Source organism: Corvus brachyrhynchos, unplaced genomic scaffold (genome assembly GCF_000691975.1).
Source record: "Corvus brachyrhynchos isolate BGI_N302 unplaced genomic scaffold, ASM69197v1 scaffold279, whole genome shotgun sequence".
Classification (NCBI taxonomy): Eukaryota; Metazoa; Chordata; class Aves; order Passeriformes; family Corvidae; genus Corvus; species Corvus brachyrhynchos.
In genome coordinates, this window is record NW_008246060.1 from 3,822,290 (window position 1) to 3,837,661 (window position 15,372).

The window sequence follows — 15,372 nt, forward strand, 5'->3', positions numbered from 1 at the left end:
CCCAGGGGAGGAGCTGGAGTGATCTCTGGTCTTTCACTACTGCAGCACAGCACTCTCGAATGCCACTGGGGGGAAGAAAGGGCCTTCTGAAGAGGATGAGAAGGCGCTGACCCAGTTTTCACTGAAAGAAGCTGCCAGTGGGAGCTGTGCATTCTGCAGGGGCAGGGATTGCAGCAGCCCCTGCCAGGGGCTTGGGAAGTCCAAACCAAGGTGGCAGCCCTATAGACTGTGGTACAGCATTGCACAAACTCATGTGTCAGGTCACCTTAGCATTCCCATCTGTAACAGAACAGTGCTGCAGCTGCCACTTCAGGCCTCCAAGTGCCAGCTGTAAGTGTGCCTAGAAGAAAGCATTTGTTAGTGCCCTGCTGCAAGTGAGCCATGGCAGCGCCGAGCAGAGCATCAATACTAAATAAAATTAACTGTAATGTGTTTGTTGCTGCGGGCACCCACTGTGCACTCGTCCGAAAGATGATGTTGGTAACAGCAGATGATTTCCCATTTTTTTTGTAAATGGGGTCCAGTAAATAAATGTGCTATGTCATATCTCATCACTGGCTCCACAGTTAGTTTCTAGTTGCCTTTCCCGTGACACCACTGTCTTTACCTCTGGTCTCAAGAGTGGCTCATTAGCCAAGCCCAGCAAAATTTGCCTTGAAGAGTGATAAATAACAGGGTATGGGAAATGTCAGAGTACGGTGCTGTGGTACAGTTACTCTCATGAACCATTCTTCTCTTTCATAGGCAAAAATTAGGCTTGTGCCTAATTTCACATGCAGCTTATCCCGAATTTGAATTTGGCATGCACTTTACAGTGCCTTTCTTCCTTGCCACACCATCCCCAAAGCCTTAGTTTTCCTCTGTCCCTTCGTCTTTTAACCATTCATTTTCCCTTTTTCCACTCTTCCCTGGCAACCAGAACAAACCAATACCCTTCCTTCTAAACTTCTTTGTTCCTTTCTCCATCTATGCATAGTGACAGAGTGCTGCCCTTATGAGGAGAAGATGCAGACTGGGACGGAGCTGAATTTCAGCTTTTATTTTTCAGATCTCTTTTTGCCTTCTCTTGGCAACCTGCTGCTGTCCATTCCCCTGACAGCACTATATGCCATTTCTGAGGAAAAGGCTTGGAAACTGCATCTGTTATTTTACATAATGTAATATGAGCTCCATCTTAAGGACATGTTTTAGCAGGATTTAGCATGGAGTATTTAGGATTTATTAGGTGCTCGTGTGGCAATGGTTGTTTTACATGACAGTCTCATGCAGGAAGTCTAAGGGAGAGGATAGTGTGATGTTTTTCCTGAAGCACTTTATCTTCAAAGTGAAAATTCAGTGGCCATGTGCTTCCTTTCTTGATAGTGGCACTGTGTTTCCTGAGTGTCATTTTCAGATATCTTAGTATCCATAGTCTGAACTGAACCTGAAGTGAATTTTGAAGATTACAGAACCTGTTCCACATGAAACTAGTGCTGTGCATCTCTTGCTGCCAGGTTCCTATTAAAGCTCTCTTGTAGTCATTTGTGAGCCCCCATGTATTTATTCCTTGCTCATACCTGCACTGCATCTCTTGTGACCTCCCTTCCTGTTTAGTCCAGCCCTGCTGCCCTGTGGGTGCAGGGAGGAGCCCAGCCAGGTGAATGCTTTGTGCCTTCAGGTAGATTTTATTGGGCTGGGTAACCTGAGATGCAAATGCTATTTAAGATACCATACAAAAATACAAAATGGTTTATAAAGCTTGGTCCTCAGCCCCCCTGACCTTGTCCCTTAGTCACATGCAAATGTGTTTGTCATTTGCTTGAAAGTGAGGGCTGATACATTTCCAAAAGACCGGAAGTTCTTGATTAAACAGTCATTGCAATCTGTACCAAAAGCTGGTCATACCTCCATCAGAGTTTTGGTGTTTGCGTGCTGATCAGTTATTCTTCATATCTGTTTATCTATTTTCTGCCTATCTATCTTTTTTCAGAATTACAAAACTGTATCATGCAATAGATACTGCATTTTTATTGTTAGTAGTGGGTTCCGTGGGTACACATACTGGAAGGAATAAAAAGATAAGGAATGCATGGCTCCAAAGTTATATGCTTTAGGTTTCCCTTGATCTGAAAAAAACAGCCTGTCAGTAAGGTTTAGGGTCAATGCTGCAAGAAAGGCCATATTTCATGTACATAATGCTTTCATTCACACTGGGAAATGGGACAAACCCAAACAATAACAGCTGTTCTGAGTTACGAACACACATCCTGCTCTTCAGTTTGTTAAAGATTTTATGCACATTTAAGGAAAAGTAGCAAATGTCTATGAAACAAAACTCAAACTCCTACTGCTATAGGTTGTCCTCTTCTGAATAGATATTTTTTCCCAAATTTGAAAATTTACTTCAGAATCCTCCTCTTTGTAGCAGTACTTTCAAAAAAAAAAAAAAAAAAGATTGCATAAAGGTTGGCTACATTAGTTCACACTGCTTGTTAACATTGTATTTGACTGTGTTTGACAGAATTTTTAGAACTAATGGCGTAATTATTCACAGAGTTGGGTAGGTGCAGAGAAGTGATTTATCACCTTGTTCAGGGAGCAGCTCACAATGAAGTGCTTTCTGTTGGCAGAATGGTTACACACCCCTGCACATAGCTGCCAAGAAGAACCAGATGGACATTGCCACCACACTGCTGGAATACGGTGCTGACGCCAACGCCGTCACCAGGCAAAGATTTTATGCACATTTAAGGAAAAGTAGCAAATGTCTATGAAACAAAACTCAAACTCCTACTGCTATAGGTTGTCCTCTTCTGAATAGATATTTTTTCCCAAATTTGAAAATTTACTTCAGAATCCTCCTCTTTGTAGCAGTACTTTAAAAAAAAAAAAAAAAAAGATTGCATAAAGGTTGGCTACATTAGTTCACACTGCTTGTTAACATTGTATTTGACTGTGTTTGACAGAATTTTTAGAACTAATGGCGTAATTATTCACAGAGTTGGGTAGGTGCAGAGAAGTGATTTATCACCTTGTTCAGGGAGCAGCTCACAATGAAGTGCTTTCTGTTGGCAGAATGGTTACACACCCCTGCACATAGCTGCCAAGAAGAACCAGATGGACATTGCCACCACACTGCTGGAATACGGTGCTGACGCCAACGCCGTCACCAGGCAGGGCATCGCCCCCGTGCACCTTGCCTCCCAGGACGGCCACGTGGACATGGTGTCACTGCTGCTCTCCAGAAATGCTAACGTCAACCTCAGCAACAAGGTCAGTGTTCCCTCTGTCTGGGGCCAAGGCAGTGAAAAAACGTGGTGATGGGAAGGAGAGGGACCTGCAATTAAATTTTGCCCACTGGGATTCTGCGCGTGCTGGAAGCCACTGCAGGTGTGTGAACACACATCATCATCTCTCCTAGCAGAGAGCAGCATGCCATGTCACACTGAATGAACTGTATTTTGTAGTGCCCAAGGTTTGGTGGTAACACATGCTGCAGTGAAATTTATTAATCCAGCATTAATTTATGCTAGTCTGCCAAAACATGCCCAGAGAGGAAATGCCTTCCTCTCCACAGGGGCTATTGGGGCTGGCGCCTGTCGTTTATCAGCCTCCAGGAATATGCCTGCCCATTTTTCAGTTGTTACATGTGTAATTGTAACATTTGCTATACTTTTTTTGTAATTTTTATTGTATTTGTAACATTTTTAGCACATTTTATAACAAAAAACATAACATGTACCAGCAAATAGTAACAAATATTACCACCTAATGGCAAGAGCTGACTTGTTCAAGGATGCTGACTTTTTAAATAGGATAGTAACAGCAACATTGTCTGAGATTTTATTCCTTAATATAAGTGATTCTTCCTCTCCAGGGTATGTTCCTTCGACCACAGTGACTTTTGGTGTAATTTCTCCTGGTGGTAGGAATGGAAAGTTGATATATTTTAGCTTATGTGTGAATTCATAGGTTATGAAGTCCACTCTATAGTAAGGTTTCTAGCAAATGTGCAGCCTTAATTCTTTAAATGCCCCACTAGACATCGCTATTTGATATTGTCAAGTGCAGTTTTAGTATGGATTTGTGTGCCTAGACTAGAGAGGCAATAGAAATTTTTTTCATGGACAATATTTCTTATTCTCAGCAGGTAGGAAGAGTCAGTGTTCTCTGAGGCAGTGGGTGTTGCTGCACAGGGCTGCTGTGCAGTGCATTCCTGTGTCTAACTTTACAGTTTGACTGTTTGTGGGTTCTCCTTCAGAAAGCTTCTCTTGCAGATAGGATTTTTTTTTACCTCCCCCCACAGGTCTCAATCATGTGTGGGCTTATGCAGTGCAGGATGACTTTGTAACCCCCCAGGGAAATCTGCCATGTGTATGTTCTGCATTGGCTGTCCCCTTCTGCTGCTGAGGCTAATACAGGGAGCACGATTGAAGTGCTTGGCACATTGATTCAGTGCCACCAGAGGTTAATTACCTGCAGCATCCTTCAATCCATTACTGTTCAGTTGTAATCTCCAGTTTCTCACTGTGCTGATAACACCACCTTTGGGGAGTAATTCCCCTCGTACCCTCTCAGGGATGCACATTTCCTCGGAGCACAGCACCTCTACATTTGAAGTCAGATGTTTAAAGCACACTGACTTCTGAGTTTTGCAGTTTTGCAATGAGAGTAAAAAGAGCATTTATTTCTTCAGGACCCACAGAATGGTTGAGAGCTGCATACTTCAGAGCCCCATACTGAGCCTTATTAAATCCTTTTAGAAGGTTTGGCCATTACTACCCAGGCTCCATTTGGTAATTTAGAGATGGTTACTGTTATATATATTTGTGTAAGGTGACCCACCTAAGCTGTGCTGTCATCAGGATTGCATCTTGGAGTGAAGTGCAGTGGGACGCTCTCAAAAGAGCTGCCTTTGGTAGGGAATGCACTGTGGGTGTGGATTTGGGTTCAAGGATAGGGAACTTAGCAAGAGTTTCTGCCTGATGTGACAACTGCTACTACTTGCTCTTCTGTCCTTGATGCTAAAGGCAGTAGGAAAAGTAAATTTGCAAGTAAAGGATATTCTTTCTCATCCCTAACAACATCTCCTCAGCAGATGCCTCCTCTTCTACCCCTTTTATCTTCTACCCCTTTCATGTGGCAGAAAGTTGCATAGTTTTCTGAGGTTTTAAGGATATTTAGATCTTGAGTTTTAAATAAGAAAAATTATCAGTACACCTTCTCTATCAAGTCTGTATACTCCCTGAGCAGAGAGAAATGGGCCTGATCTCAGAGAAATGCAGTTTTATTCTTTCATGTTTGTGTCTGAAAATGATCAAATAGAGGAGTAAAAAGTAAGGATAAAACTGAGTGAATGTAACTTCCCAAAAACTTGCAGAAGTGTAAACAGTGATTCAATATTGCTTTTAAAGTCTGCCTCATTATAAGGAAGTGAATTAGGAGGTAAAGATAGACTATGTGACTTTTCCTTAGAGTGCTCTGATTTGCTATCCCACATGTAACACTGCTTGGAGGAAGGTCCCTTGTCCTGAAGAAACATCATCTTGCTGGCTTTTGAATTGTACTTTCCTGCAGATGAACAATGTGATTGTGAAGCACCTTACACAGTGAAAGTGGAATGTGTAACTTCTTTAAATTCAGTCAGGTGTTTAGAGTCATACTGATACCTGAATTTGCATTTTAGTGTCCATGTGCCTCCTCTGAAGATTGTTACTTCTTGTTTCTGATTTACAGAGTGGACTGACGCCCCTCCACCTGGCTGCTCAAGAGGACAGGGTCAATGTAGCAGAGGTTCTGGTTAACCAGGGAGCTGCTGTTGATGCACAGACAAAGGTACCAACACCACTGTCAGCATAAAATATTTCCTCTCAGGGAGCATTAGCCTCTAGACAGGACTAGTAATTGATTTCAGGGCGAAACTGAAATTGCAGCAGAGAAACATTCCTTGTAATAAATTACTGTAGAATATATTCTGAAAACTGAAGATATGTAAACTTGGGTGTTTAATGTCAAGCTCAGCCTTTGAGCAGTAAGCTTATTTTTTGCCAAATGTTCAGATCAATATAGGTTTAGATTGTATCCTATTATTGTGCTTCACTGAAGGTAAGTGGGATTGATCTAGTTTTTGAGTAAGGAAACTGTTATCTAATATGAAATACATAAATGCAGTGGTGGTCTATTTCAAATCTACTTGCCTAAAAATAGTTTTGCCTAAATATTTGGACTCCTGAAAAAGTGACCTGGATTTTCAAGGTGCTTGGGGATGGCTTTTGAGAGCCCCAGTGATGACACCCCCCACTTCACAATATTGCTTTTTAAGGTCAATGTCCTGAAGCACAGACCCTTTGCAGAAATGTTTTTATGCTCCCTAATGGTGTACAGTGCTCAGAATTTAATGATAATGATCTCAGTGTCGATTACATTTACATTCCTCATGCATTGTCTAGATCTTGGAGGCATTCCTTTAGCTGGGCAAGAAATCAGTTGAGATCAAATACTTGGACTGTAGCTGATCAAATCAGCTAAATGAACCAAGACTCACAATCTGACCTGCACCCTTTTGCAGGGTAGTAGCTTTCACAGCTCTCTGCTAGGTGTATGCCATGAGTTAGGTGCTGTGCTTGCATCCCAGGAATGTCCAGGTGTGTCAGACTGTCCAGCAATATTATCATACTACACTGACAGCTCAGAAAGGGCTGAGTCCATCATCACGTCTGGCTGCAGCTCAGCTGATTATAATCTGTGGCAGAGGGAAAAGTCATTGTTATCTGATTTTTCTGCAGTGTAATTCCAACTGTACCAGCTACTGACTTCAATAACATTATCCTGAAACAGTTGTGCTAAAATCCCAGGAGCTTCTCCAGGTTTATACTTTGGTAACATATCCTCAGCCTGTATTTTAAAGATGAATCAGTCAGGGTTATCTGCCAGATCACCCAGTAGCAGATGAGATTTGCCCTGGTTCATTCTTTGCACAGTTTCCACAGATGAATGTGGTTGCCTTCCTAGAGATAGTTTCTACCTGGTTTTGGTTTCAGTAGCAGGACATTGCAGAACCTGTTCTTTGAACTTGGTCAGAGCTGAATCACCTCCCAGGCCATACAGCTTGTCTGAGTGCTTGCCTTTGCCCCTCTGTGCAGTGCTCTTGTGTGCCCCACAAATAGCAAGCAGTCTAAGGGGACATTTATACTGACAGGTGCAGGCAGACACACGTGTTTGCTTTGCCAGCTCTCCAGGGTCCAAACAGGATCCCATTCTGGGCTGCAGTGGCCTTTTAGTCACATTAGGGCGGTGGGAACATCTGAGGTACTGTGACAGCTGAGAGGCAGGCAGGGCAGGACATGTCTGCTGGGTCCCAGGGACAGCTTGGTGCAGCTGCAGGAGCTCTGTCATCAGCTTCAGGCCTGGCAATGTGGGAGCAGGCAGGTGACTCTGTAGAGACACGTGGAAAAGGGGCTTCAGTTTATCATTCAGAGGCCTCCTCTGTGTGGAGCTGAATTTCTTAATTGCAGTGCTGAAAATTGACCTAGTCATCAGGTAAAATGGGGGGGAAATACAATCATGTTTCACTGTGTGCAACATGAATCTTGTCCATCAGTAATAGTCATATAATTTTAAAGAAGTCAGAAGTAAATCCCTTGTTGTTCACCCTCATTCCTCAGTTATATATGTAACTAGTGGGAATAAAGAACAGTTTCCTAGTACACACTTGTTTCCATGACACTGCTCCATAATTGTTAGGAAGCAGGGCAGGGACTCAAAAGTCGGGTGAAGTCATGTTGAATTTAAGCAGGACTGTTTTAGGGTGTAAGAAGTCACTTGTCTGGGGAAATTTTCCATCCTGTGGGCTTCTGTGGGGAAGAACACCCGCTCGTCCTCCTGTCCACCCTACTAGTTAGCCCTCCCTGCTGTAGGGCACTGTCTGCTCCTTGGGAAGAGAGTGCCCACATGCCTTGCAGGATTCTAATAGAGTGAAATGAGCTCTATGCTTATGCCCTGGCATGAGCTTGGTGCTTTTCCACTGGCTTCTGCAGAGTCCCATCTGCTGGGTTTGTGCAGCAGCGAGCCCTCCAGGCTCCACAGAGTCAGCCACGTGGAGGTTGTCTGCCAGATACCCGCTCGCTGCCGCCTGCGACACAAGAAAAGTGCCAATGCAGTACTGGGTGTTTTAGCAGGAGTAGTTTCTGGATAAACTGATGATCACCTTGAGTTCCTCAGGAAAGAACTGCAAAACCCTGAATTTCTACAATGAAGGAAGAACGTTATGCTGTAAGATCGGCCATACTTTGACCTCATGTTCTATACAGGTGAAGGTTAGATGATTGACTTGTAAAGCAGCAGCTCTGTAGTTACAAGCTCTCCCATTTAGATGGATTAACTGTTCCATGGGAATAAAAGGTCTGTACATGCTACCTCTAAAACCAGAGGCATTGGGGGACAAGATAAGCAACAGCTGAGTTGGCTTCGGAGGCACTGTTGCTATGCTTGCATGTTTGCACGATCCTGTCCAGCATGTCCAGTTTGGATTCATTCCTTTGGGCATTCAGCAGCAGAGATCTGGCCATCCATGCCTTAAAAGTCAGTGAAGCAGCACAGCTCAGAGTGACATGATATTGGGGATCTCTGCTACCAGCAGTGTCACCACTAACCTTCTGTTTTCTTCTCTCCATTTCACATCCATGTGCTTTTCTTGCCTCAGTTTTTGTGCTGCAGATGACTACTTAGTAGCACTTTTTTTACTGGTTTTATTGATTTATTTTCTCTCCTTATCATATTTCTCATTTTCCCAGGATAAGCAAGCATAGGTTATGTCACTCCAGCACAGTACCTGTCAGTAGGGGGAGAACGCTTCATATCATTTAACTTAATATCACTAGATCATTGAACTCTTGAGTAGGGACCAATGAACTATCATCTTCCTCCTCTGGTACATGTTCTTTAGTCATCATTTATATATAACTTACCCTCCCTGTGAAAACATCTAGAGTCTGCAGTTCTGACACATGGGAGTTCTGACCCTGCTCACACTCTGAGGGCTGCACACTCTTGGGGAGTTTTCAGATGGTTAAAGGAGAAGATGGGGCAGAAACACATTTTGCATCTTGAAGCTGTGTAGCAGGGAAGAAAAGAAATCCAGCATTGCAAAAAATCACTTGTACAGGGGATTAGTCTGTATGATTAAGATCAGTTCTGGCTACATAACTTATGAGCGTTTTCAAAATTGCTCTCAGACATGAACAATTATATCTGTGGGTCTCTCGTGGGGTAGTTTCCCTCCCAAGAAATTTTTTTCGTGACCTTTGTTGTAGAAAAAGGCATGAAAGGAAGAATAGCTGCTGATTATGAAGTCCATTTATTAACAGTGCTGTGGGGTCCTTCTGGTTTTGCTGCATCAGTTAACTAAATAGCCTCTAATCCCAGAGCTGCAGGAGTCTAAATCCATGCTGAAGAGTAAACAACACTGGTGTAGCAGGCCAGGACTAGTGCCTGAGAGGCCATAAGGCTGCTCCTACCACTTGAAAATGAGATTTTGTTATGTGGTTTAAACTCAGCCACGTTAGAAAATATACTTCAGGTGGTAGTTTCAGAGCTGCTTCAAAATCTTTCACATTTAGAGAGCTTTAATAATTCGATTTGGTGTTCACAGAAGGCATGTTAGCGTCCTGCAGCAAAGGCAGCAGCTCTTGTCTATTCTGACATTGCATTTGTGTGCCTGAATTCAGGTATGCTAAAGAGTTTTTGATGCTGAAGATGTGCTATTGCAGTATCATGCTTAACACAGGGCATGCTCATCCCTTCACAATAATATTGGGAGTTAAAAACCAGTCTGAAGCCATGGCTGCGAGCAGATATCCCTTCTCTGGTGAGCATGCTGAGTGTAAAAAGCTGTCCTGGTACATGTGATGTTGCTTTTGTTTCAGGGCTTTTGTGCTGGTAGTTGGCACGAGTAAATATTGTTTCATGGCTCAGCAGGTCTCCACATGTCATTTTTCACTGTTTATCCCATTGGAGAGTGTAGTTGTAGGAAACAGCGGTGCTGTGATGGACTGGCAAAGGAAGACTGATGAGAGAAAGTGCAGGTTCAGTCAGGGATGAAAAGCAGGGTTTGGAGCTTTGATTTCAGTGCAGGTCCTTTTAGTCTAACAGTTTTAGTCTAACACTGCTCTTGGTGTTGGGCCTCCCTGGGGGAATTGATGGTCTCACAGTCCCTGGCTGATGACTGTCTGGAAAACAAAGCCAGAATTAAACTGTCTTTTGTTTCTAGAACTGTAGTTTTGGTAGGAGAGAACGGTGGCTGAGGGGTCATGATGTTCTTTTTGCAGGTTGAGCTGGGATTTTTATTTCAGATTTATTCAGGTCTGTCTGCTTTGTTCTGACAGGAGCCCCACAGCAGCCTGAGTTTGTAACAGCAGTCCAGCTTTTCCATTGGAATATCTAATTTTCAGATGCAGAGACAGATAAGAAGGAGGCAGGGAGGGAGGGAAGTGCTATTGAGAAAAATCGCTTCCATACAGAACAAACACTCAAATGCAGGTATCTTCAGTACATCTTCATGGTGCATTATCTGTCTCTCCTTGGCTCTTTGTACATGCTCAGTTGTTATCAAGACATTCCTGTGGAAATTTCCAGCCTAATAATGTGCAATAATGAACCTTTGCAAGGTACTGCAACATGTTAAGCCCTGATTCAGCAATCAGGGAAGTGTCTGTGTACACGTAGGTTTGCCTTTCATTCAGTCAGGCCTTTGTGATCTTTGGATCCGAAGCAATTTCTAGCCCTATAAACAATAATACCCTAGCTTCATTGTCTGACATTTACAGCAGAAAAACAAAAACTGAGCAGCTTGAGAGTCAGCATGACTAGAAAGATGCAGTAATTCAAGCTGTTAAGATTTATGGTTATTGCCAGTGGAGGATATTAAAGTAATTCGCTGACATGATATACAAGACTTGTGATAGTTCCCCTCAAAAATAAGAATTGAAAGGCAGGAGAATAAGGGATTCCTTGTGTGTTCCATTAGGAATGAAAAGTTCAGTATTTCTGATTTTGGTTTTTTCTTGGCAGTTATTCTTGTGGCTTTTGATAAGCCCTTCCCAGCTGCTAACTCCCATGGTGCTGCTCATTCTTTAAAACAGCCAGAAGGTGATGTGTGTTAGAGCTGTGTTAAACAAAAGCCTTGATTTTCCTGGAAGTAGCTTTTTCAATATTAGGCTGCCTCCTAAATCCCTTAGTGCTTTGTCAGTAATTATAACTAAGCCTGAACTGCTGTGCAGAAATTTATATAATTGTGAGGCTGGGTTTTGTTGTTTTGGTTTTGCTTTTGGGGTTTTTTTTTGGTGGGTTTTTTGTTGTTTTGGGCTTTGGTTTGTTTGTTTGTGTGTGTGTTAATTATTAATATCTTCTGAAGCAAAATATTTTAGCCTCCTGGGCACCTTTCTATAGAGAATGAAAGTAGCAAGCTCAAGTAGCCTTGAGAATTACTACTTTTATTGTTAATTTAATTGTGTAATTGCAGAATCTGCCAGTTGGAGTGTTCCAGAAAAGTTAATATAATACCTTGATTTCCATGGGGATCCCGGGATACAATTGTTGTGCCTTCCTGAGCTAGAAGGAGCTGAGTGCAGGGATCTGTGCTGTAACTGAGAAGTTAAGGATATCCCCCCAGGTTCCAGGCACTAAAAGGGCATTTTGCTGACTGGTTTTACTTTGGCCAGTGCCCTCACTGCCCACGCTGCTGGCTGTGCACACGAAGCTGTCCCGTGGTGTCTGCTGAGGGCCAGTGCGCCCAGCGAGCCGTGACGCGCCGTGTCACATCCCTGTCCCTCTGCTGTCAGGGACTGGGCACGGCTCGTCAAACAGGACCTGACAGGAGATGACCACAGGCTATGGCAAACTTCAAAGAAAGCTCCCAGGACCCTCCAAGGACCTCAGGCAGGGGACTGGTGTTTTGCCACCAGGCTAAGCAGGTGCCCACACGGCTGCTGGGGATACGTGCGGTGCCTGTGGCAGGAGCTGCCTCCCAGTGCACACCCTTCCAGCTGCCACACACAGCCAGGCCAGCAGCACCAGAGCTTCAGAGCTCCTCCTTCAGCTCCAGCTGAATTGTGACTCTGGAAATGTCACCATTTCCCCTGTTAATTGGGAGGGGAAAGAGGAAAAGCTTTCACTTAGTCTCTGATGTAAACAGCAGACTGGTCAGCAGTGACAAAGAGCATCAATAGTTGCTCCTCCAGCCTTTTCTGAAGGTACCACCTATAAGTCTCTGTATATTCCATTTGTAGAAGGAAACTGTCATTGCACTGCAGTAAATATGGGGGGGTTGATAGCTCCTTTTTCAGTATTGATTGTTACAGGCTGGAGAGGAGCCTTTACAGATCACTTCAAAGGGAAAGCTGAGATCAGCTGGTCTTGGCTCTCTGATATGCTCCAGATTTCAATGTTTTAGGGTTATTAGCAGGGGGTTCTCAGTCCTTGACTTTGGATTTCATCTCTCCAGTTGGTTTTTTTGCTGATTTTTCTTTTTTTTTGGACCTTGCTGGTCACATTAAGAGTTCTGTATTTTGAAGGGGAAGAAGGGAATTAAGTTTTTATAGGAGGAGGTCTCACAGCCTTATTTTTTTAGCTGTTTTTTGAGCTGTTTTGATAGCTTGGCCATCCTTTAATCTGAGTTTTTCTTTGGCCCATGTAGAGGCAAGGCTGTAGAAGCTGTGTTTGAGGTACATGACTGTGAGTCATCATTCTGCAGAAGAATCAAGACTCTGGGACAGCTCAGGTAGCCCTGTCAGATTCAGACTTCGGGCACTCCTAGGAACAGGAAGTTATTTGGCCGGCCCTAAACTAACAGTATCTGTAAGATGAGGTCCGTGTGTTCAGTTCATGATTTCATTTAAGCTACTGCTCAGGCTCCTACCACTGTGTGCAACTACTCTGTGCAGGAAAAGTTCCTCGTAGTCATTTGGCATATGATCCAATGTTCACATAAGTCAGCAAAAAGTTCCATTCTGCTGATGCCAATGGAATTTCGATTCAGTGCTGTTTCTGGCACTGATTGACTCATCCTGGTTGTCAAAGTTAGATGGCGAAGGGTATATAACCAACTGGAAAAGAATGACACACCCTAATTTAAAGTAACTGTCACAGCCACCGTCTCCTAGCATGTGTTAATACAACTGAAATTAGGGAACCTTGTGTGAAGTAGTATCAGAGGCAAAGTGATGTGAAAAGAAATGGTGTGTCTAAACTCATGGGCCCTTGAGACTTCCCTGTAGTGGAATTAGTTCACATTTGAGGTTTTCTCTTTCTTTCTTTCTCCTGAGTAGCTTTGACTTCATGGTTTGAACATATGTAGTGCTGGCTCCTGAACCCCAGGCTGACCTTGGTCTTGTCTCCTTGGTGTTTTTGACCAAGTTGTCTGACCTGAGCACACCTCACTGACATGGATGTTAAAATGCAGGATGACAGGCTGCAGATTTGAACTGTGTCCTTCTGCCTTTTGGGCACCAGGGTTTATTTTCAGAGCAGGAAAGCAAAGGCATTTTTTCACCTTTAAACACTGGTAGGAGCAGCAGGTGCGTGGTCAATACAAGACCGGGTCGTCTTTCAGTGTTTCTACCCAGAAGGTTGGATTTTGGATCTAGTTCCAGATTATTTATGGGTAAGAACTGAGGCAGGCCAAGGCAGATACCATGGTGGGAGTCTGTTACAGACCACCCAACCAGGAGGAAGAGCCAGATGAAACATTCTCTGAGCAGCTGGGAGAAGTCTCACAATCCATGATGCTTCTTCTTCTGGAGGGCTTCAATTTACCAAATGTCTGCTGGAAGTACAACACAGCAGAGAGGGAACAGTTTAGGAGGTTCCTGGAGCGTGTGGAAGAGAACTTCCTGCCCCAGCAGGTGAGGGAGCCAGCTAGGGAAGGCTCCTGCTGGACCTGTGTTTGTAACAGAGTAGGACTGGGGGGTGACCTGATGGTCAGAGGCTGTCTTGGGCACAGTGATCCCAAAACCATAGTTCTTGTTTCTTGGAGAAGTAAGAAGGGGGGTCAGCAGAACTGCCACCTTCCAAAGGGCAGATTGTGACCAGATTAGGAGACTGGTTCCCTTGAGAATCCCTTGGGAGCCAGTCCTGAGGGGGTGAGGAATCCAGGAAGGCTGGATGTGCTTCAAGAAGGAGATCCCCAAGGCGTGGAAGCAGGCCATGCCTATGTGCCCAAAGATGAGCTGGCAGGGACAAGACTGGCTTTGCTGAACAGAGATTTTTGGCTGGAACTCAGAAGAAAAACAAAAAAAAGAGTTTACCTTTGGAAGAAGGAGTAGGCCTCTCAGGAGGACTGCAAGGATGTTGTGAGGTTATGCAGGGTGAAAATTAGAAGGGATGAAGCCCAACTAGAACTTAACCTGACTACTGCTGTAAAAAAGCAAAAAATATTTCTATGAACACAGTAGCAACAAAAGGAGGGCTGAGAATCTCCCTCCTCTATTGGATGTGGGGGGAAACATTGGCAAAGGATGAGGAAAAGGCTGAGGTACTCAAAGCCATTTTTGCCTCAGTCTGTAATAGTAAGAGCAGTTGTTCTCCAGGTACCCAGCCCCCTGAGCTGGAAGAGAGGGAGGGGGAGCAGAATGAAGCCCCCATAATCCAGGGGGGAATGATCAGTGAACTGCTACACCACCTAGACACACAAAACATTAGGGGGCTGGGTAGGATCCACCCGAGGGTACGGAGACAGCTGGTGGAAGCACTCACTGAGCACTTCAGTTGACTTTCATGAGAAGTGTTTTTTTTTCCAAGGCTGGAGGATTTTTCACACAGGCCAAAGAAATAAAGCTTAATGGGATTTTTCCTGTTTCATGCCTGTTTGGGTTTTTTTTATTTTTTATTTTTTTAATTTTTTTTTTTGGGTCAGGACACTTGTGGGATATTCACATTTACTAACTGCTGATGTTCGTTCTAGATGGGATACACTCCTTTGCACGTTGGCTGCCACTACGGAAACATAAAAATCGTGAACTTCCTTCTGCAGCATTCTGCAAAAGTTAACGCCAAAACGAAGGTGAGTGTCGCCCCCGTCCCCGCTCGCTCGGTGCAGGCTGTGGGCGCTGTGCCCACCGCAGCCTGGCCTGCCCTCTCTTTCCTGTGCTGCAGAACGGGTACACGGCGCTGCACCAGGCGGCGCAGCAGGGGCACACCCACATCATCAATGTCCTGCTCCAGCACGGCGCCGCGCCCAACGAGCTCACTGTGGTAAGTGCTGCGGTGGGACGGGAAAAGAGCACAGGGAGCCTCTTCCCATCACCGCCACATCCTCTGTTCCATCACCTCTCCCGGAACGAGAAACGACAAACATCTGAAAACCTCTTCATTTTCATCCCATTTCATCTCACTTATATA

General features: G+C 44.2%; 1 protein-coding gene across 30 annotated transcripts in view; it reads left to right on the top strand.

Moving 5' to 3' along the window:
• The window catches only part of ANK3 (ankyrin 3, node of Ranvier (ankyrin G)), a 258,366-nt gene that overhangs the window by 159,700 nt on the left and 83,294 nt on the right, over nucleotides 1–15,372 (top strand). For all 30 annotated transcript variants that reach the window (XM_017746270.1, XM_017746277.1, XM_017746265.1 and 27 more), the window contains 5 exons: nucleotides 2,610–2,707; nucleotides 3,153–3,252; nucleotides 5,716–5,814; nucleotides 14,936–15,034; nucleotides 15,127–15,225. In XM_017746270.1, coding sequence (XP_017601759.1) covers nucleotides 2,610–2,707; nucleotides 3,153–3,252; nucleotides 5,716–5,814; nucleotides 14,936–15,034; nucleotides 15,127–15,225 — 495 coding nt within the window. The remainder of the gene's footprint in view (nucleotides 1–2,609; nucleotides 2,708–3,152; nucleotides 3,253–5,715; nucleotides 5,815–14,935; nucleotides 15,035–15,126; nucleotides 15,226–15,372) is intronic.